Genomic DNA, 22,529 nt, shown 5'->3' on the forward strand with positions numbered 1-22,529 from the left:
AAGAAATGATGTTATCAGGGGAACAGGTTTTTCTTCTTAACAAAGTACACTGTCTATAGAAGAGATTCTCTAGAAATGCAGCCCACCAAACAGGTGCAATACTAACATAACACTCCTCACTAGCTACAGCTGCACTCTCTAAGCACAATGCTTCTCAACAGCACTGAAGAAAAAACCCAAAACACAACACATTCTCTATACCAATGATTATTTGTCATTTAGAAAGAGAAAAAAAAAAAAATCAGTGAAAACGAAAGCAATATACCTACAAGCAAGCTGAAATTGATATTTGAACAATTATTTGCACTGAAGTAAAAAAGTAAGCCTATTTTTGTTTTACTAAAAAGAATCAAGCATGTAATAAAAAAACAGATATTTGATACAGAAACCTATCATTTAAAGCATAATATTCCCCAACCTACTCAAAGGCTACTGCAGACAAGCAGACTTCTTGCACTGTCTACACTAATAGATAAACCAGGCTTTGAACATTGCTTTTCAACATCAAAACCTTAGTACTAGCAGTAGACTGGCAAACTACACACCTATTTTCTAGCAGAGCATTACGACCACTTAAAGAGTTGATGATATTTTCTTAAAAACCCTTATTACTGGGAGAAATTGTATTTTTAAGGAATTTATAAATAGATCGCTTCATGAAAAGTTGCCAAACATCCAGTGCAAGAGAGCATAAGAAGGACGAGATGGAATAAAATAGCTCCAATTAATACCTAAATATGGGATTAAATATTTCTGTAACTATCCTTACGGCAAATTTAATACAAATAAGGCCTTTTTGTTTTTCTTTAAACATTCCCCAATTAGGGCAGACAGTTTAGGCCAAAATTATCCACTTCTTTGCCTATGAAACTATAATGTGAGAATATCTAGTAAAATTCTTCAGTATGTTCCCCATTTCTCACCTGTCACTTTTTTTTAAATCTGCTTTTACCCCTTCTGATTTTACTGTTCCCTTGGTCTTCTTAACTCTAAAAAACTAAGTTTTCTAAATTACCAAGTATGGCCTAAGTGGAGAAGAGCATTGGGTTTTAAAAACAAACACACACACAAAAACCTGCCCATCTACCACAACCCATTCCTTTAGTTTCTATGTGCCTACAATCTGCTTTCTGCTTGGTCTTTGTTTGAACTACCTAGGCAACTGTCTATCAAATATTTCTCCAATTTCAATTTTGTTTAAAGAGTTAATAATTTCAGAACTATTTTTCTGGGAATATACAGAAATCATCATGAGCTTTACAAAGTTTTAGACAGTAGTTTTACTTCAATTTTCACACTTTTTCAATTTTCTTTAGACAATTTAACTGGTTTGATGTCTTAATTTCTAACATTTTAATTACTTCATCAAAGAACTTTTCATTAAAGCTTTTGCATTTCAATACTGTCACATCAGAACTCTACATGCTATGGGCTATAACTCAGTCTCCACATTAACAAGAATTATTTGCAGGTTTTGGGAATTGATTGGTACAAACGCAAGCATCAAACCTCTCAAGATCTGTATAAAAAAAAATTATTAAGCTGCTAAAATGCTGCTTCAGACTTATCCTACCTGAACCAAGGATATAAATTCAAAGTGCAGAAGCACCTATACTTTCTAACAACATGAGAGCCTGCAGTGTTTATTAGAAATAAGTGACTCAGAAATAACAGCTGCTGATTCTGCATAACTGTCTCTCTATCTGAAGAAATGTGTGTGTCTTCCTGCCATTTACACTAAAACCATTTTTATGTGGTGCTTTGATACTAACTGATAGAGCACTTTTTATTTGGAATCACAGCTCTTACTTAAAAGCCGCAACAAATGCATGCGCAAGCACAATATAAGAGGAAGAATTACACAGAAATCGGTGTCTTCTTCCCCACTCAGTCATTTGGTCAGTAAGCTCAAAACCTCCTATTTCATGTATGATCTTAATATACCTTATCTAACAAACAGCATACATGTGAAGTAATGTTTTATTTAAGTATTTAATATTTAATAATATCTGGATTACCATATTAAAGCTTAATTTACAAAGTTTGAATTGACATTTGAGGATAATTAACTGTTAACTATAACATATCCTTAACAATGAGATAAAGAAATGTATCTGAAGCATGAAGAAGTAAAACAACGCAGAAACTGAGCCATGAACCTTGAGAAGTACCCTGAGTAACCTTGCTTAGCAAAGCCTCAGTCCTCAGCCAGCTGAGGCTTCTTCCTTCTAAGCCTTGGAAAAAATAATTACATATAGTCAAACTCTTGTGTTCATCTGTTCTCACTAATGTCTCAGCTTGTGGCTGCACTGAATTTTTGATGCAGACAGAGAAATCATCAGCAAATCTTAGAATCACAGAGTCATGATGATTTGGTGATTTTTTTCTAAAGAAGCTGCCAGGTGAGCCAGTTTGGGTTTGGGACTCATGCTAAGTGCTGCACACAAGGAGCACATAGAGATGTCTTTAAAGACAATAAGGTGCAATGATGCCATGTTTAGCAACACTCCATATACATACTCAGCCTGTACTTTTGGCAGTGGCGTTGTTTTCTGATGTTTTCCTTATCTTTTGCTCCACATTTATCAAAGCATAGTAGCACATTGATTTTAGGGGATCTGGCTTTACAACACAAGATAGGTACTTACTACATGGATGCCCTAGAACTTTCACTTCATCAATAGCCACATATCCAGAGAGACCTGAAGTAACCACTTCAAAAACAACCTGAGAAGCAGAAGAGAATTTCAGTTAGCATCTTCGGAACACAGGGAATATAAAAATAGTTTGTAATTGGAAAAACACAAACTAATTCAATGTGTTATGAACATCTGGAAAACAAAACACCATCATAAAACCCTCAAAATGTGTTGCTCTCATCATTAAAATTAATCAGAACTTAAATTACATTTTTTCACATTTACATCATTTTTGGAGATTTGCAAGCAGGATCACATATAGCTCACAGTAGAAATAAACAATCTCTCCAATTGGTCATTTATAAAATAACTCCTGTGGCCTGCCAAAGGAGTTATCTAATAAATGCCTTAAGTATTAAGAGCAGTACTGTACTTTAAAGTCTTTGTCTTGCAAATGAACAGCTTTTATTTTAAACATTACAATTTTGTAGTATACAGAAATTTCAGAGTATCAGACACAAACATACCTATTTCTAGGAATGTATTTTGCATGCTTCTTAATCATCCACCAATTGCAGTGAATTAAGCAAAGCAGATCCATTTGCCACGGTTTGTTTAACGGCTATAAATAGGTCACAAAATAAATGGACCATTCTCATCATTTGAGCTGAGTACACTCTAAAGTAAACCTCTCCAAAGTTTGGCAGCCTTAGCTTTGAACATCCCAAGAATGTTTAAATAGAAGAAAATATGCCAGTAATGTCAGCAGGTACATTTCCACACCAATGCTCAAGAAGTTCATGCTAAAATCCAGGTTGTGACTTATTTTTTTTTAATACTTCACTTTTGCTTGGGAAGTTAACTCTAATTGCCTTGTGTAACTGATCTCAGGAATCACCTTGAGGAAGACAAAGTTTAGAAACCATTTTTCACACATATGCTGTACTCAACCTTGGAACAGATGATCACACTATATACCATACCCCTTTACTGAATGATACAGAATGTAAAGATGTTATGAGGATAACATACAGCTCCATAATAGATCACAATTTCCTGATGTTGAATAAACAATCTCAGAACACTAATTCTGATTTTAAAACAAACCTTGCAGCGAGAAAAACCTTCATGCCCTTCTGCCTCTGCCTCCTCCCTTGTTTTTCATTGCTCTACATATGGACACCGACCTGTTGCTCTCTCCCAGATTTCTTCTTCCTAACCTCTGTCCATCTCTCCCTCCCAATCTCACTGGAGTAAAATTGCTGTAAATATGGCCTTAAGTCCACATGGCTGAAAAGGAAAAAAATACTTGATTCATTCTGCCTCCTGTCTACACAAAATTTCAACCTAAAGTGCCAGCGTTGCCACTACATGAATCATGCAGCAAGAAAAAAAAAAAAACACACAAGATGTCGATTAGCAAAGTCCAAATGCAGCCAAAGAAATTTTTCAGAAACAAATTCTGCAAGAAAAGGGTTGCTCAGTTGGCTTTCTAAATGCCAGATGGCACTCTACTGACTCTTGAAGTTGGTATTATTGATCCACAGCAACAGGCTGAACAGGGTATGGATTTAGCTCCCAGCATTTAGTAGAACATCCAGAGCAACACCTTTCAAAATTTCAAAGGATCTCTTTCCTAAAAAGAAGAAAATCGCCTGATAGAATTGGTCTTCACTATCCTGGGAAGAAGTTCTTAAAGAATAAAGAAGCAAAGACTCAAAGAATGACCTGCATTCAGAGACCTGAAATAACTTTGCTAACCATGATTATTACCCTCATCTTAATAGCCTTGAAAAGGAAATAGAGAGATGATGTACACTAAGTAACTCTAAGTTTTAACAGCAGTGCAAGACCCAAGAATGCAGCTCCTGTTTACAGCCACTGAATTTGAAAAAAGAACAATAATTTCACTCTATTAAGAAATATGACACAAGAAATCACACATTCCTCATCTGTGTTACAAGCTCTGAAAAAAAAAACCAATTCTGTTGAGGCCCTTGAAAAAAAGGCAGAGGCTGCTCCACCTCCTGAAGAGCTACTGAGCTATCTGAAAGTCAGAAAATCTGAAAGACCATGAGAACCACAGCATAGCCTCAGAAACCTGCAGTAGAGGCACTGATATTCCAACATGGTAGTGGAGAAGAGAGAGCAGACAACCAGATCTCAGAAATTATGGGAAAGTTTCCCAGGGAAATATGCTGCCACAAAGTAAGTCCCTGAGATAAATGAATGTAGGTGTGGATGCAAACACCTGCCTCTAAAAACACAGAGGGCTCGGGATAGTTACTGATTTGTTTCCTGTATTCCCTAGTGGCTTTGAGCATTCTCTGTTAAGAAGAAAAACACATTAACAACTAACTTTCTGGGTTTTATTGAAATAGAACCTAAAGAACCCCTAAAAGCCAACCCTTTCTTATGGAACACTCAGCATAAGAGCAACTGCACAAAGCCATCTGAAAGGCGTACCTGGATCCATGATCCCATCACTGCAGAGTAAAGTATTTTTTTCAGGTTCTCTACTTTCAGATATGCTAAATTCTAAAAAATATCTTGAGGAACTGGCACATGCACACCTGTGGAGCAGCCAGCCAAACCAGTCAGAAGTTTTCTGCTAGAAATGTTACTGCCATATAACAGGGACTTAACTATTTTTTAAAATGCTGCATAGGAGTGTCTTTTCTAAATAACTACCTCACTTCCAGCAAGACCAATAACCTGAGCTTTAGAAAATGTGCAATATCTCAGTAGATAACAGAATTTCTGTAATTCATAATGGGGAGCTTAGCTACAGGTTCACTGAGAGGCTTTAAGGGCCTCAGTACTGCAATCTACTCATAGCCAAAAAAGCTTGTAGATTCCTATTCCTTTGGTTCATAGGCAGAGACTACAACCTTGAAACAACTGAATCAGAACTGCCAATGACAAGAGCAGAGAAAAACTCAACAACTGATCTTAAAATACCCTGCTGTATCTCTAGACAAAAGACCAAAAGTGTCATTCCACAAAAAAAAGCCAGGCAGCATATCAAGAAAATGCCAGTTGGACATACAACTGAATTACAATTGACATTAAAGACAGTATGTTCCAAAGAAAGTATTACAAATTGAAATACTGTCAGTTAAATCACGCTTCCATTAAAAGCAATAGCCAAACTGATACCAACTTTAATAACTGTAACTTGTACTCCCTTCTGACATGGAATATGCCATTTTTAGTGAACAGAAAGAGGCAGTAAAGCCAGTAGTGACATACCACTGTCAAAGAAAGACACTGGTTCATATATAGAAGAAAAAATATGCACAAATACAGACTGGTCAGAATGGAATGACAGCAGACCTGATGAGAAGGACTTGAGAGTGCTGCTGGATGAGAAGGTCCAAATGACCCAGCCACATGCACTTGCAGCCCAGAAAGCCAATTGCATCCTGGGCTGGATGAAAACAGGCATGGCCAAAAGGTCAAGGCAAATGATTTTCTCCCTCTACTCCATTTCAGTGAGACCCCACCTGGAGTACTGCATCCAGCTCTGGGGCCCCCAAGGAAGGCAGAAACCCTGTTGAAGGAAGTTCAGAGAAGGTCAGAGGGGTGGAGCACCTCCCCTATGAAGAGGCTTAGACACCTGGGGTCATTCAGCCTCAAGAAGAGAAGGCTCCAGGGATCACAGAATCGCTTGGGCTGGAAGGGACCTTACAGGTCATCTAGTTCCAATCCCTTTGTCACAGGCAGGGATACCTTTCACTAGACCAGATTGTTCAGAGCTCCATTCAACTTTGTCTCATTATGTGATACCACATTACAGGTGCATCTATAAACACATACTGAAGATCTTTCTAGGGCCTTTCGGTACCTAAAAGGGGCCTACAGGAAAGCAAAAAAGGGACTTTTCACAAGGGCACATAGTGATATGACAAAGTGCAATGGCTTTCAACTGAAAGAGAAGATATTTAGATTAGATATAAGTAAGAAAACCTTTACTTTGAGGGTGGTCAAACACTGGCATAGGTTTACCAGAGAAACTGAGCCCCACACCCTTGGAAGTGTTCAAATAAAGGTTGGATGGAGCTTTGAGAAACCTAGTTTCATGGAAGGTGCCCCAGCCATAGCAGGAATTTGCAGCTAGATGATTTAAGGTCCCTTCCAACTTAAATCACTCTATGATTGTATGAGCATGACAGTTTATTCCAAGTATAGCAAAATAACCCTCTTTGGTTCACAGGCTGTGAAATACTATCAACTGCTGTATACAAATTCAGTATTTTATTTGAGTTGATGACTGAAGATTATGGGCTGAAATATGTGCTCACTACGCATTTTCCCTTTTTCAATTAAAAAAGTAATTTGATCCTACGTAGGGTCAAGGTTTCAGGTTTCTTAAAGTCCTAGTAAGAGTGCTACACACTGTGAGAGAGAGACCTGAGAAACACTTCTGGTAGCCTTGAAAACCTTACAATAGGGACGTCAAGATTCTTCACAAATCTGGATCAGTTTCCTTAGTAAATTCACTAGGAGTGAAACCCAGAAACTTATTTCACATCTAATTTTCTCCATAATTTTCCATTTGAAAAGTAGCTTGGCCTGTAAACATAAATTTTTTTACCACCACCTCCAAACTTAGCTTTTTCTCATGGCTGATGCAACACCTGCAGGCAATACAAAAGACTCCAGTCAAAACAGAGAAAACACTCCAGTAACGTCAGACTGGGCAGCCCTTGGATGTTTTGCCTATTATTCCACCACCTTATCAGTCCGGAAACAACTGGTTAAAACACAGAATTCATTTGCTCAGGAAAAACTGCAGAACACTGCCCTGAGAGCTGTTTTACACCATTCTCCCCGCAGCATGCCTGCCAAACAGGAATCAGGGAAGCAGCTTAGCACTGCACTGTCCCTGATCCTCCCTGCTTCACTGAAGAGCAAAATTAGCTTTTCATTCCTGCCACTTCCCCTTGCTACATACGAACAAAGAAAGGGGATCTGCTCACCAACATAAATGCTTACTGCTGAAAATGTGCGACTCAAGATAACTCGTTTGTTCCAAAGAACAATAGAAATAAACAGGTTTTGTTGCCACACAACCTCACTCTGTAAATTCCTGCCTTTGTTGCTGCAAAATTACAACACTTTCAGTCAAAAGGCAGACTGCACCAAATATAAACACCGTGCTTCACACGACCTAAAAATAGCACTTTGGAAAAACAAGAAAGAGAAAGGAGTACCAAGCAAGCTGCTTAAACTCAGGCTGCAATCCTGCCCCCCTGCCTCCCCAGTGAGCAGGCAGTGCTGCATCACACACTGCGCTCTCCTCTCTGCCTGCTCTGCTTTACAGCACAGAGCACCTTGCTCTGACTGTACTGGCATTGGGAACCATTCTATCTAGAAAATTGGCTTGTACCCTGTGGGTTCAATTCTTCCCTGCTTTCTGATTCATTTTAGGACTACCTGCCTTACCACAACAGCAGCAACTGCTTTCTCATCAAAGCCATGTGGAGGAAGGTTCTTGACCTGGTCCTTTCCCAGGCCCCACAGAGGTCCATCACAGCTTATTGATGTGGGCTACCTGAATTGTGTTCAGGCCTCCCTGGCTGGGAATTTGCTCCATGCCACTTCCCTCCCCACCTCCCACTCCTACATGTCTACCATGTGGCCCTCACACCTGCACTCAAGCACATGAAACAACATTTTGGTGGCTGCTGCCAATCTGAGACCACAAAGAAACAAGCAAGCCAGCCTGAAAACTGAACTCCTGACATTAAGGCTTGTTAAATCTTATAATTCTCTTTCTGTTTTTAAACCAGTTGCTGTCTTGTATTTCTCTACAGAAGGCCCAAATGCTTTTCTGGTTTAGGAACAAGGGACAGGAGCAAACAACAGAGCCTTGTGTCTGTGACAAAAAATGCATGCCTCCATACTTGTGACCATTTTTAGATTGCTGGAGGTTTTTAAATTTAGGTATGTTGTTTGCCCTGGTGCATCTTTCTCAAAATAGTTATTCCCAAAGCACATAAGTCAATGAAGAAGAGCTATTTAAGATGCCTGACACAGGTTGTTTTTCCAAATGCAATATGCATTTCAAAGTTTCTTTGGAGTTCAAAGCACAGTTCAGGAACTGTATGTGTGCAGCTGAATGCAACACACACAACACATGAGAATGTGAGCCTGACTTTTACTGCACAAAAAGCTTAATGCTCTGTCCTAGATGAGGATTTAAGTACCCTGCATGAGCCAAACTCCAAGCCAAACATGTACAAAGCAGGTTATGAAACAAATGTATGCTTAAGTCCAGATTTTAAAAGTTAGGTTTGATCTGCTGTTTCTTATTCCCTAAACTCCCAATTTACAGGGGAACGTGTCAGAATGGTGAAGGGTAAATCTCATCTCTGTGAAGTGATACCAATGTAACTCCTTTGTGTCCTTACTAAAAAGGATCAGGAATTACTGCCAGGCTCTTACCCCATTTTTTCACTTCAGCTTCACAGGACTTTACATTTAAAGATGGTGCAGTGGCACAGACAGTTATGTTACTGTACTGGAAGCTATTTTTAATCCCTTCAATTCCATTTCTGGATTTTAAATCTGTAGTGTTTGTTGTTTTATTTAATCAAGATTTGTTTCAGTTCACTGCTGCCATGACTGACTTCCAGGAAAGTACAAAGCAAATAATTCAAAATATAAAAACTGATAGGGAGATGGTGTGTGACTTGCAGTGGTGCTGTGCTAAATTACTTGCTTGAAGGGTTAGAAGCAAGGAACACAAACCCCTCACCAGACTCAACTCAGTAGTAGCTTTTGCATATTGTGATATTCCAAAATATCAACACTTCTAAAATATAAAATTTATTTTAAATACTACTAATTATTATTAATTATTAACTAATCTAGGAAAAACAACCCTGAAACTACCATTCTACTCCTGCTAAAAAATCCAAATGAGAAAATACAGGAAAACATTGAAGAAAATAAAAACACATGCCAAAAATCCCTGCCACCCTCTCCTCAACTAAAAGAGAAGCCTTTTCATGACTTGTATCTCAAAGCATCAATTTTAGAGCCTCTCAACCTACTGAGACTGCTCCCCAAGCATCTAAAAACAATCTTGCCACTTACCAGCAAAATCTATGTAAAGTTCAATTCTCTTTTTTCCATGTACATTCTAATTCTACTCAAATTAGGAGGAGGGTGAAGGTCTTAGGAATCATGTGAAGCTTTGTTTTGTTTGCAGGCTGTCTCCAAAGGCACGATAAACTCCTCGATGCTCTTGCTTAAGATGCACCAAGTAGACAATAGCTCAGTAAAGCAAACAGTTTCTCCTGGGCACAGTGTTAAAAAGAGGAAGGCAATGCTTCCTCAGGGGAGCACTCCTAAAGCGATTTTATAAAACAGAAATAAGACTGGTACCTGCAGAAATACATCAGCTACTTTGAAACAAATAGCTCAGAGACCAGCAGGCGCAGCAGAAAAGAACAAGCTGTGCTGATTGTCTTGGACTCAGAAGGTGTTTGGCAGCTTGAACCCATGTTACTGCAAGCACACTGTTATCACTAACTGGACAGCAGTGCAGACATATGCTAAATCAATGGCAAATGTTAGGCAGTAGTACTTAGAAGATTGTTAATTACAGAATTAAATATATCCTTAATTGTCAGAATGCTTGACAATTTAAATAACCAGCAAGTAATCAACAATTAATGTTGTTACAGGCAGGTTGCAATGGTGATTTGTGATATGTATGCAGTACAGCTTACCTATGGTGTGCAACATCCACAACTAACTACCTGGCAAAAAGAAACGGGTGCATTAAAAGGAATTAATTATTTAGTTCAAAGACTTTTTCTAATGAGTCGATTCTAAATAGAAATCCAACCCAAAAAATATTTAGAAGCTGGGACAGCTGGTGCTCCAATAATAAACTACTGTTAATTATTAAATCTTTCAAGCACTTTCCTGGTATGCGCTTGCAATACATGGTTTAAACTAATAAATCTTTAGAAGTTGGATAAAAATTCACTCCATGCTACATAATCTGATTTGTAGTCAGCTACCATTTAGTGGGAGCCATTTTGCCTACATTTTTCAACAGCAAAACAGACAACACACTGTGTTTGAAAAAATATTGAATTGTATAAATATTATAACTCTGAAATGTTATCATATATAATTTGTTTTCACATTTCTGTAGTACATGTTGGTTTCATTTCCATCTAGATATCTTGCAGGTGTTTTGCTAAGGGAATGGAATTAGAAAACATTCACAGATGTGGATGGATACACAGATCATGTGATTTACAACACAACAAAGACAATCAGACAATTACATTGCTTTGTCCCTTAACGTCATGTGTTCTCTTAGAGATTACTCATTGGGAAGATACCAACATTCATATAAGAAAAGTTAAAAAGGGCTCCATCATTCCTTAAAAATCTTCTTAGGAGATTTCTCTTAATTATGTTCAGCAAGGTCAGACAAACTCAGAAAATCAATGGGAGGAAGTCTTGTATGTTCTGGAGGTTTTGTGTGGAACACATGCATTTGTGCCAAAGGAGGTTGCAGTTTTGGACTCAAATGTATAGTAGCTCAGGAAACAGACTTGGTACTATGTTATATACCTACCAGATGAGTCCTGTGCCTTCCCCACTATTCCTGCAGCCACCTGAGCTGCCACCCAACTTGGAGCCACGCTCTCACAACATTCACATATACCCTCTCTCCTCTTCCTGCCCCCTTCTCCCAGCTGCTTAAAGCTAACTACCTGTCTTCCCCCACAACAAACTCTATAAAGAAGAAAATGCATGAAAACTGATGAAAGGAGTTCAGAAACAATGAAAAATAGCAAATGTCAGCACTCAAGTGAGGAAATTGCATCACAGATCTCTGAGAGAATGGAGGCAACCAAAAACAAAGACAATTAACTGTAAGCTCTTAAAATGGTGACAGCACTTCCTCGAGAATAAATGAGCTTATTTACAATGAAACCAGAGAAGCTACAGTATTTAACACTGATTCCCTGCACTGCCATGGATATTAACATAGCATAAGATCTTTTGGCACGTCAGCTAAATTGCAGTACCTAACCAGGTATTATTTCAGACTATATGCAGCAAATGCAAAGAAAATTACCTACTATACTCCACAGTGAAAGAAATATTATGCAAAAATGTGAACATTTCCAACAGGAAGGAGAGCACGTGGAATCCATTACAGACAGGCTTAGGCATCTATTATACATCACCTGAACTGCAGTACCTCATCCAAGCACGTAAGGGTTCACCTACAAATAAGGGTGAACAGTCCAGCAGGCAGGTCTTGAGGAAACAGAAGATGGGAAAGGTTATCCTTCTGTTTCTATGGCCAAATACCATATGTATCATATTGTCAGAAATCTGACAGATTATTGTTAAAAAGATTAGTAATAACACTTGAAACTGACAGAAGCTTTGTATATTTTTAAGAATACATTAATTTACCTTAAAATTAATAGTCAGACCCAAGGCTTCTATTAAAATTCTCCTGTCCACATCAGCCTTTTGATTCAGAACTCGAGTGAGACTTTGAAGCACAACACATTTCTCTACTGACTGCTGATTCCCGAGCAGTCCTGCTGCACAAAAACCAGACTCCTTTCAGAAGGCAGAAAGCTGGAAGCTCCTCTAATTCACTATATAAATGGGAATATTTCAGACTTGGGCAGTACTCAGTATTGAATACTCCTGAACACCATGTTCACAAATCTTCCAGTAAATTCCACATTATTAGCCATTGAGTTATATCCAGTGTCAGCCACAAAATGGTCTGTGGGATGCTCTATCCTCTTCTCCCACCATCCACTGAGGCTAACAACACAGACTGGTTCTCAATATTTCAGTGAAGACAGAAAGGCTTTTCGGCAGCACAGGAAGGCATTCTCAACACTGGCATCAGATTGGTAACATCAGGTCTTGATGTATGATCAGAGAATCATGGGAGTCCTGAGCTGGAAGAGACACTTGAAGATTATTGATACCAACTCCCTGCTCCTCACAGGACTACCTGAAACTAAACCAAATGACAGAAAGCATCATCTAAACCCTCCTTGAACCCTGACAGGAAACAAAATACACACTGCCCTTCCACCCTGAGAGATGTGTATGACAAAACAAAGCTCAGACTTTGCGATCAAGACACAGCCTTATGCTGACAGGTAGCACACAGCTCCTCCCACACAGCTGAAGTGAGCCTCAGCTCTGCCAATATACCCATCCTTCTCAAAAAGGCACAAGAGTATCACCTCACCAAGACTGCACATAAATATAAAAGATCCACATCATGAAGTTTGCTGAGATGTCCATAAGCTTTCCCTGAATACTCTCCAGAAGTCCTGACAATGCAGTTGCAGCAATTCCTAGGAATCTTGGGAAGTACATTGGATGCAAATGCAGACCTAACCTAGGAGCACACTATCAGAGGCAAGAAGAAATGTGCAAGTGTGCTCTTTTGGGTCTGTAAGTATTGCATCCACTGCCAGGCATCCCACATTCCAAAAGTAAAATGTTCCTGGCCCTCCAAACTTATCTTTTGGAGTAGGACTGTCTGTTTCATTGTGGATGAAACAATCAGAAAAAAGACTCCAGAAAGTTCTTCAGCATTTTTTACTTAAATGAAAAAGGGTTCAGAAAGGACAGATTCAGTTCACTTGAGACATCCTTACAAGACAGATGCTGCAGCCACAGAAAGCATCCCACTGCAGCCTCCCAGAATACCTGCAGTGGACACTGCCAAACTCTTCATTAGAATATGATGGGACAACAAATACCTGGTTACCTGAGACTGCAAATGCAGGAACTGCAACAAGACTCTGCCACGTGTGACACTAGTACCTTGGGCACTGCTGTGGGAATCAGGGAGTCCCACTCTGGAACAGCATGGTGGAAGAGCACGATTGTACCTCCTAAGGATGCCTACAGTCAAGGAACTTGTCATCTTTAGGATGGCTTTTCTTCAGAAAGCTTCAAACCACAAGTATGGTGACAATATTCAGTACAGGCAAACAAATAAAATTCAAACTTTCCAAACTTCAAGTGAAGATGCAGGAGGCTCAGTAACACCTCTATGCTACTGGTCTGCTCTTATTTTAAACTAAGTTACTTGTTTGTGGAGACATAGACTGCATTTTCACAGGAAGAAGGAGGAAAAACATTGAACTACCATAGAGCAGTAAGTAACTGTATAATCTAAACCTTCCTACAGAAAAGCAGCATCCTAAGAGACTGTCAAGTGAAATTCCACTGAATCTTTAGGATGCACTCAAAACCCCATTCCTATGACAGCTACTATTATATTTACGTTACTACTAGACCAATAGACACTGCATTCAGCACTAAGACCTGAAATGAGGATTCAAAGGATTCTGGAGGTTCTAAAGCAACAAGTATTGCTGATATAAATCAAACTTGAAGACTGGACTGTAATAAAATCTACTGGAGTTCAATTCCAGCATCCCTGTGGAACTGAAAGAATGAGTGAACTTATTACAGAGAAACAGTTAATTGACTGAAATCAATGGCAAAATTTCTGGATTTATTCACTCTAATTAGTTCATCCAGATTTAGAGCATGTTTCACACACTTCTATAAATATACATAAACATATAAACACAGCCATATGCATGTAAAAACAAACATTTAGCATCATGTACAAAAATGTGATTAAGACGATGATCAACTAGATATACGGAAATTTATTTTGGTTCAAAGTTAAAATGAGGATTAAGAACCAGATGGCTATTACGAGAGACAAAATTTCATAAAAAGTAAGACATACCTGATAAAAATTGGGCCAGAAAGTACTAATTGCCAGCTCAGCTCTGCTCCAAGTGCCAGTGATAGACGTGTTCCAGACTGGGTTACCAATAGGACCATCATTAACCTTCACATATACATTCAGAGTGCCAGGGCTAGCTCCACTCTTGCTTGAAACATAATAGTGAAAATCAATACAATGTGTATCATTTTCTTTCAGATGGGGCATCAGGAGGTGAGCTTTCTGTCCTGAAAATCTTCCAGATGTATTCAGCAACATGAAAGAACCTGCAAAAACAAAGTGATTGATTCAATTTCTTCCTCATTTTTTCTCTTCTTAATATGCTAATATCTGTAACTAAAGCATAATTTAATAATAATAATTCAACCATTTTTCTTTGCTTCTACTAACATAAGAGTAATATGCATTTGGTAGGTATTTGATCTCAAATTTCTTTTGCAGAATCTCAAAAATCTTTTGTAAAGCTGGTTAATATCTCTATTCTACAGGTGGGGAAGGAAAGAGACAAAAAGCCCCAAATGCTGAAAGAGACAAAAAGCCCCCAAGTGCAATGTTTTATGCACTGCAATAAACCTACAGATGGTGGTACAGAATCAGCTGGAGGTCTCAGCTATCTGAGTGCTTGTACACGCAGAGTCCCTGCTGGCTTTGCCTGGCAAGGTTGTGGTAGTGGGGGAGCTGCAGGAGTGGCTTCTTGTGAGAAGCTTCCCCACATGTCCTACAGAGCCAGTGCCAGTCAGCTCCAAGCCAGCCTGCCCCACTGCCGAGCCCATCAGGGATGGTGGCAGAGCCTTTGGGGTAATGTAACTAGAAAGGCGGGGAAAAAAAGAAAACTTCAAAATTGTAGCTGAAGAGAGGACTGAGAATACGTGAGACATAGCCCTGCAGACACCAAGGTCAGTGCAGAAGGAGGAGGAGAAGGTGCTCCAGGCGCTGGAGCTGAGATTCCCCAGCAGGCCAGGTGCTGAGTGAGTCAGGCTGGCCCCTGCAGCCCATGGAGTCCACAGAGGGTTCACCTGCAGCAGCCTGGGGAGGGCCCCACACCAGCTCAACCAGATGGTCAAGGGAGGCTGTGACTTTGTGGGAAGCCCACAATGGAGTAGGTTTAGTGGCAGAACTCATGACCTGGTGTGGGACCCATGCTGGAGCAATCTGCGCCTGCAGGACTGCATCCTGTGGGAAGAGACGCCAGAGCAGGAGAAGACTGTGAGGAGTCTGACTCTTGATGAGGAAGCAGTGGCAGAGACAACATGTGATGAACTGATCCATTAACTGTCTCTCTGCACTGCTGGAAGGGAGGAGAGAGAGAAAATTCCAGAATGAAGTTGAGACCAGGATGAAGGAGAGCGCACTTGGTGTCCAGTCAGGGTCAATACACCACAAGAGTTGCAATGAAATTTAAGAGAATTTCATGTGTTCAGATGATCACATACTCTGCAGTATGTGATGCAGAGAGTGTCTAAAATGTTCTCAATCCCTTAACCTTCCTCTAGCTAATCACAAGTTACCTACTGGACTAAGTGTGACAATTGTCTCCTGTCTTCAAAAGGTGAAAAAAGAATGAACAAATGTAAATTCAAGTAAACCAGTAAGCTTTACATGTAAAAAAAAAAAAAAAATAAAGCTGGGGTTGAATTTTATATTGTGATCACAACTTAAAACAGCAAATAAAAAATGTAAAAGTATTCAAATAAAGTCACATTCAACCAACTCTCACACGAGCAGCTAGTCAATTTATACTCTATTTTTTAGTGCCTATTCATGTGTTCCATTGAAGTGTACCTTCAAAATATTCATGCTGCAGGACTAAGGAATTTGAAAGACCGTACAGATGTTAGAAAAATGCAACATGACTTCTGAGGCATTCATATTTCTGGGTTGAAAAAATGAAAAGGAAAGAATTCTATTAACAGATAACCTATGACATCATAGAAGGAAATAAAATTCAGTATCTACTCTGCAAAGAAAACACTTCAATAAAATGCATGAGATAATTTAAACCCTGCATTTTTCATAAGTCCAGAAATGGATATGTTATAGATCCCTGCTACAAATGCATAGCTAAGTGTACTTAGAAAAATGTAAGTACACACACACTTGCCACATAGTTATTAGAAACCAAGTTTTAATTTTTTTCCTTTTTCTTACTTTGATGAGTGATGATACCTTCTAATGAGATGCAAGTCACTTCTTGAAATGGAATGTTGGAGAACCTTTGTCCAGAGTGTATCTCTATGTTAAATAGGTTTAACTATTCAGTAATAGTAGTTTTGCTATTGAATTTAAATTACTTATCAAGTATAAATTTCCTTTCTAGACAAGTTCATAAAATTGACAAAAATTGAACTTTCTTTTAATACAAAGGACTATAAATATTTTACTTCCTAAAAGGTGTTATTCTGTATTTAACTCACGGTCTGTTACTATAATATATTGGGAAAACCTTTATTCATTAGTAACATAAACAGAAGTCACTGCACATGCTTTTTTCCTCTTAAAACAGGCAGGAAAGAAGCTAATATTCCTTCCATCAACTAGTACGTGCTCTGCCATTCAATTAATTTATTTACATTTAAAATATAAACTGCTTAAATGGGTATAATTTGCTAAGTTATAAGAGCAATACTTAAAAGCATTTATGAATTCACTAAAAATTAACTGGCAGGATTTTTTACATGGAAACTTATCAATCCAACAAACAAACAACAAAAGCCCCACAGCATACTTTCTGACAGTGGATCAGCTCTCCAGAACAGCGTCTCACATATGGGGCACATAAATACATATTAAAAATAACTGAAAGGATACACTGGCATATACAAGCAAACAGTTATCTGCCAGAATTGAAGGATTCCACAAGAAATCATGTAAAATTATAATCAACTGAGTACTCGTTCCTAAGAAGAAATAGCAAGTGCATGTCTTACTATAAATACACTCATTTTATCACACTTATTTAGTTTCTCTAAGTGTACTTCCATGTTTAAACACGTGGATGATAATTTCCTCAGCCCTTTACAGAGGGCTATGTAAAGGCACTACATGCAATATAGTAAAACCTAATGGCGCTCATCATTCATTAAATTCAGGATTCTTAAGTCCAAAACCCTGCTGAATCACATGTACTTCATCATTATAGCTAAGGCATTTAAATCAACAAAGCAGTGGTTATCCTCAAGTCACTGCTGCTGTTTACAATTCCTCATTTAAAATTGGTTCAGCAGTAAAATTCAGCAGGTATTTGGTTTATGTAAATATTCATTCTAAAAAGATGCAATACTTGAAAAAAGAAAATACCGATTTGCTCCAGAGTAAACAGGCAATTAAATATACTGGTCATTTCATTAGCATAAATCAACATTTTCTGTGAAATACTGGACACAAAAAGATGGTCAAAAAGATAGAGTGGAAGAACTAAAAAAAAAAAACCAAAAAGTTTAAAAAATAAAATCTGACAACTGGAAAAGCAACATACTGTCCGACAAAAAATGATAGGAATGGCATAAGAGATTTTCCAGTCATTCTGCAAGTTTTCATCATAACACCTCACCTTGTTAAGAGATCCTTTTTATACTGGGAATGTCAAACACAACAAAATGGAATGCAGTACCATTTTTCATGCATAAGGAAATGGGACTACTGAGGAAAGAAAGTTACTTTGTTGATTTTTCACCAGTCTTATACATGGTTGAGGACAAATTATCTTCCTAATAATTTTTTAAAAAGAGTATTTTATTTAGAGTAATTTATTTAGACATTACTATTGGTTGATTTTGACTCTCCAATATTTGAAAAATGTGCTAAATGATAGAGAGCAAAAAGCCTGATTTTAAAAACAGATAATCTATGTATCACTTTATTAACAAAACACCCGTGAGGTGCAGACAGGTCTCATAAATGCTGTGACTGGGCAGTTCATAGAATCAACGAAAGGCTTGGAAGATACATACAAAAGGTCACTTTTTTTAGCAGAACAGCATTCCCTAAATGCCAGCAAACCCTACAGCCATCACTCACAAGAGATTGCAGCTCTCTGACTGCCCAAGACTAAGTGTGGAACTGTTCAAGACACTGGAACTGCAGTGCATGAGCTGATGAATTGTGAGGCTCAAGCATAATGAGTACCACTTTCAGACAAGGGAAACTCAAAAGTGTTCTTTTGTTTACTGTATTCCATAAACAAAAATCTATACAGTCCACCTTGGAAGTACTGCAGAAAGCAAAAGACCTGAATTTAGGAACAGTCCACCTTATACTTTAACTCCCAAAGCTTGCAAACAAAACAGGTTCTCTCTTGCGTACTTTTTCTTACTATTTACTAATATTATAGAAAAAGGAAAAAACATTTTCCGGTAACATTTGAAAATTACAGGGCGGCTGTAACTCTGAAAGCATGACTAGCACCACCTAAAGAAGCTGGAACTTTAATTCAAATGCACCACCTCCAGACATCACCCAGTAGGTACGTGCACACAAACATCAGAGACGCTGGCACCCCTGAACTGGCACAATGAGGTGCCCCAAAACACAGCAGCTGAGAGACTTCCCTTCAGTGCCTCAGCTAACACCCATCAGTTCTGCTCATTAACCTACAAACCATTACTGTCGCCAAGTGAATTTTAAGTCTTCTTTTGAGCAATATTTACTCAAATTTAACAGGGTAATTTCAATCATTATTTATTACCCATCCTAAAAACATCATTAATCTCAACTTTCAAGCTGTTTATCTTCCAAATTTGCAACTGTTCAAACTCTTGGAAAAAATCCATTAAAAATCCACCATAAGTGCTGTGTATTTTTTAAAAAGATCAATTCACTTCTACCCATAATGCCCGCTTTGTTTTAGCCAAGCAATTAGTAAGACTAATAAGCCTTATAATTCTTTCACTAAATTCAATTCTTGAAATTCTTCCTCATCTCAGATGCACAGACACATCTCCCATAACTCTGTTAGAAATTGCTTTGATCAAGTTTGGACATAAAATCATGTATTTCTGAATCCTGTATTTTTTGCAGCCCCTTTTCCAATAGCCAGTATATAAAAAACAAACCCTGCTTTCTGAATGCTGTTTGTTTAATCAATCCTTTTCAATATTTATTGATTTTGACTACTCATCCAGTAATCTGTTTATCTGTTTTCTTCACGAGTACTCTGCATTTTCAAACACCGCACTGACATTCTGAAGGCTACTTCTTACATAACTAATATTATCTCTTTGCAAAAAAGCATGCAATGTATAGTAGGGACATATAAAGTTCACAAGCTATTAGTGAAAACAACTGTGTATGCATAAATTCTGATAGAGTTGTCTCAAGTTTCAAATTCAATTTCTGAAGCAATCATTGCATTTTAAGAAAAACAGAAATCAAAGTAAGATAAGACTTGAGGACAGGCAGACCCAAGGAGAGTTTTAAAGCACAAAGCAGCATCTCCCCAGGTCTGGAACAGGAAAATTCTTGTTGAGCATTCTAAAGCAGGGAGTAGGTATATATTTGAAACACTTACCTAAAATTAATTGAAAGTAATGAAAATTAGAGGACAATCTGGATCTTCCCAGAGTCCCAGCATCATGGAATCATTTAGGTTGGAAAAAGAGTAGACTACTCTTGAAATGGAACAAAGTTAATGCTTGGTTTGTATAAAACCTTCTGAAGGGCAGGGAAAAGGGATCACATTTGAACTGCAATTCCACTCATGAACACAACTGGAAAGTTTTCTGTTTGGTTAGTTTATTTGTTTATAACAGGAAACCTGACTTGCCTGAATAAAAGGAAATGCATCTACAAGGTAATTTTCCATCTGTTTGATAAAGAAAGTCAAGTGTGGCGTGGACTATGAAATCTCCAAGGAATTGTGCTACTCCTCTTGTCCCTGGAGAGCCACCTTAGATGCAGCCCAGGCCTGAGGCAATGGAGCAGCACCACTACAGGGGGAAGGTTTCCTTCCCAGCCCCAGTCACTCAGAAAACCCACAGCAGCCCAAGTGTGCAACTACCTGGGAGAGTTTTTCACTTTTAAAGGAACTGTGCTCCTTCTGAGTTTCAAAGAGGTAAGTCAGGGCAATGTCCTTTTTTCATTTCTGTCATCCCACATTTGGTCTATCCTCATGTGCTCTGCAGCTTCACCGGTACCTTTCTATAGCCAGTGGGAATTATGCTACAAACTGCTAAGACTGAGAACTGATTTCTAAAACATGAAAAAAAGCTTCGCCAACAAGGTATGCAAAGTTTTCTTCAAATTCTCTCAAGAGTCTTCATGATGCAGTCAGCTGGATTTCTTTAAAGGTAACCTAATGTATTTCACCAGCTATAACATTTTTCAACTTTTATGCTGTGACTGGATTTCAAACATGCTAGAGCTTTGAGACAGATCTGTCTGCACCTTTTCTTTAAAGTGAACACACCAAAAAATACCAGAAGGGCTTGAAAGAAATTATGTTTTATTAGAACATGAACATGAAAAACTGTCTTCTTTCTGAAAACCCAGATTCTTTTGAGAGAGAAGTAAAATATAGCCATTTGAAAACAAATACATTTTCTGCCCAAATACATCTTTGCAACAAGGGCCCTTTTCCTCCAGACCTGCTTGGCACACAAGCCATCTTCAATAGCCCTTATGGATTCAACAAACTCTAATTGTTCTCCTCTGAGCTAACAGAAAAATCTTCTCATCACGTCTGGACAACTTTTGTGTTTCCTCCCCATTACTCTAAGAAAAACTTCCCCAGTGCAAGGTCTCCAGTTAGCACATCTATTACTGCCTATCCTATTGTTCCCTGGAAAAGCTTCTCCCATGGCCACATGTTCTCAAAGAAGAAATATTTTTCTCCCCTTCTGAGAACTTAACCAAAAAGCATGCCATTACCAACTGTGGACTTTACCACAGCATACAAAAAATTATTTTAAAGGACACCTTGAACCACTCATTGTCACTTACAGAATGACAGTATGTGCATGAAGAATTTTTTGCCATGGCCCTTCTGTTTTAAAGGAAATGAGACGAAGCATTGAACGTCACAAACAGAATAGAACTTGTTCAGCACAAAAGCTCTGTCCCTGCCTCAGAGGCTACATTCACAGATGTTTCCTTGCCTTCTTTGTTCCTAACAGGGCACAGCTCCACTGCTTGATTGTTTAGCCTGTGTACCTGCATTGAGACTGGAAGAGGTCTGCTAGGCACATCTGCTAGATCTACCCGGAACAAAAGTAAGGGAAGTCAAAATACAGGATGCAGTACATAAAGGATTAAAGGGTAAGGACAGAAATAGTAACAATCCACATTGTAACAGACAAATGGGCCTTGCTTTAAAAAAAAAAACGAACCTTTAGGCATACAGTTGAAGGAGACTGCAACTATTGCTGAAACCACAGAAGCTGAAGAGCTAAAACTTCTATAAAGTGCTTAAAATAGTAAGTTAATTCATTAGAGCAGCATAAGAAAATACATCACATGTATTAAAAGCTGAACACCAAAGCAGCTGTTAATGAAGAAGGCCTAGTAAACATGGATGAGGTTCTTCTAGCTGGATTTTTTGCATCACTGTTAAACTAGGTGCTGTTTAACTTCCTTAGCAAGGAATGAAATTATACAAACCCCAGCAAAAAAAAAAAAAAAAAAAAAACACAAAAAACAAAAAACACAAAAACACACAAAGGCTCAGAATAGCCAAATCTAGGCTACTCTCAGGAACCAGGGTGCATTTTCATCTCCCCGCCTGACAGACACAGGGCTGCTACAGTTCCATGGCCCCAGATCCAGCTGTTGGCGCTCCCAGCACAGGCAGGCAGACATACAGCAAGAGAGGAGAGGAGAGGAGGATGGCCAGACAGACCAAATACAGACAGAAAAACAATGCCTTTAGCAGCATCCCTGTGAACACACTGAGCACTCACACATAAAGCACTGACAGCCCTGCCCTATTCCTCCTCTCCAGCCCAGGGGAATCTCACTCTGCTAGAGGACCCCATACCCTGCTCCTCCCCAGGCTCTGGCCCCCACACCCAAAGGCCCCTGACTTCCATGGGTCCACAGCAGCTCCCAGCATTCAAGTCTCACCTCCCACTCACTGGTTAGCTTGGTTTGAAGTTTATGAGCAC

At 38.7% G+C, this 22,529-nt stretch overlaps 1 protein-coding gene across 6 annotated transcripts in view; it reads right to left on the reverse strand.

The window, feature by feature from the left end:
* The window catches only part of PTPRM (protein tyrosine phosphatase receptor type M), a 442,321-nt gene that overhangs the window by 293,008 nt on the left and 126,784 nt on the right, over nt 1-22,529 (reverse strand). For all 6 annotated transcript variants that reach the window (XM_059467174.1, XM_059467165.1, XM_059467156.1 and 3 more), the window contains exons 3-4: nt 14,434-14,699; nt 2,649-2,727 (exon numbers count right to left, since the gene is read on the reverse strand). In XM_059467174.1, the coding sequence (XP_059323157.1) occupies nt 2,649-2,727; nt 14,434-14,699 (345 nt within the window). The remainder of the gene's footprint in view (nt 1-2,648; nt 2,728-14,433; nt 14,700-22,529) is intronic.

This window comes from Ammospiza nelsoni, chromosome 1 (assembly GCF_027579445.1).
Source record: "Ammospiza nelsoni isolate bAmmNel1 chromosome 1, bAmmNel1.pri, whole genome shotgun sequence".
In the NCBI taxonomy this organism is placed as follows: domain Eukaryota; kingdom Metazoa; phylum Chordata; class Aves; order Passeriformes; family Passerellidae; genus Ammospiza; species Ammospiza nelsoni.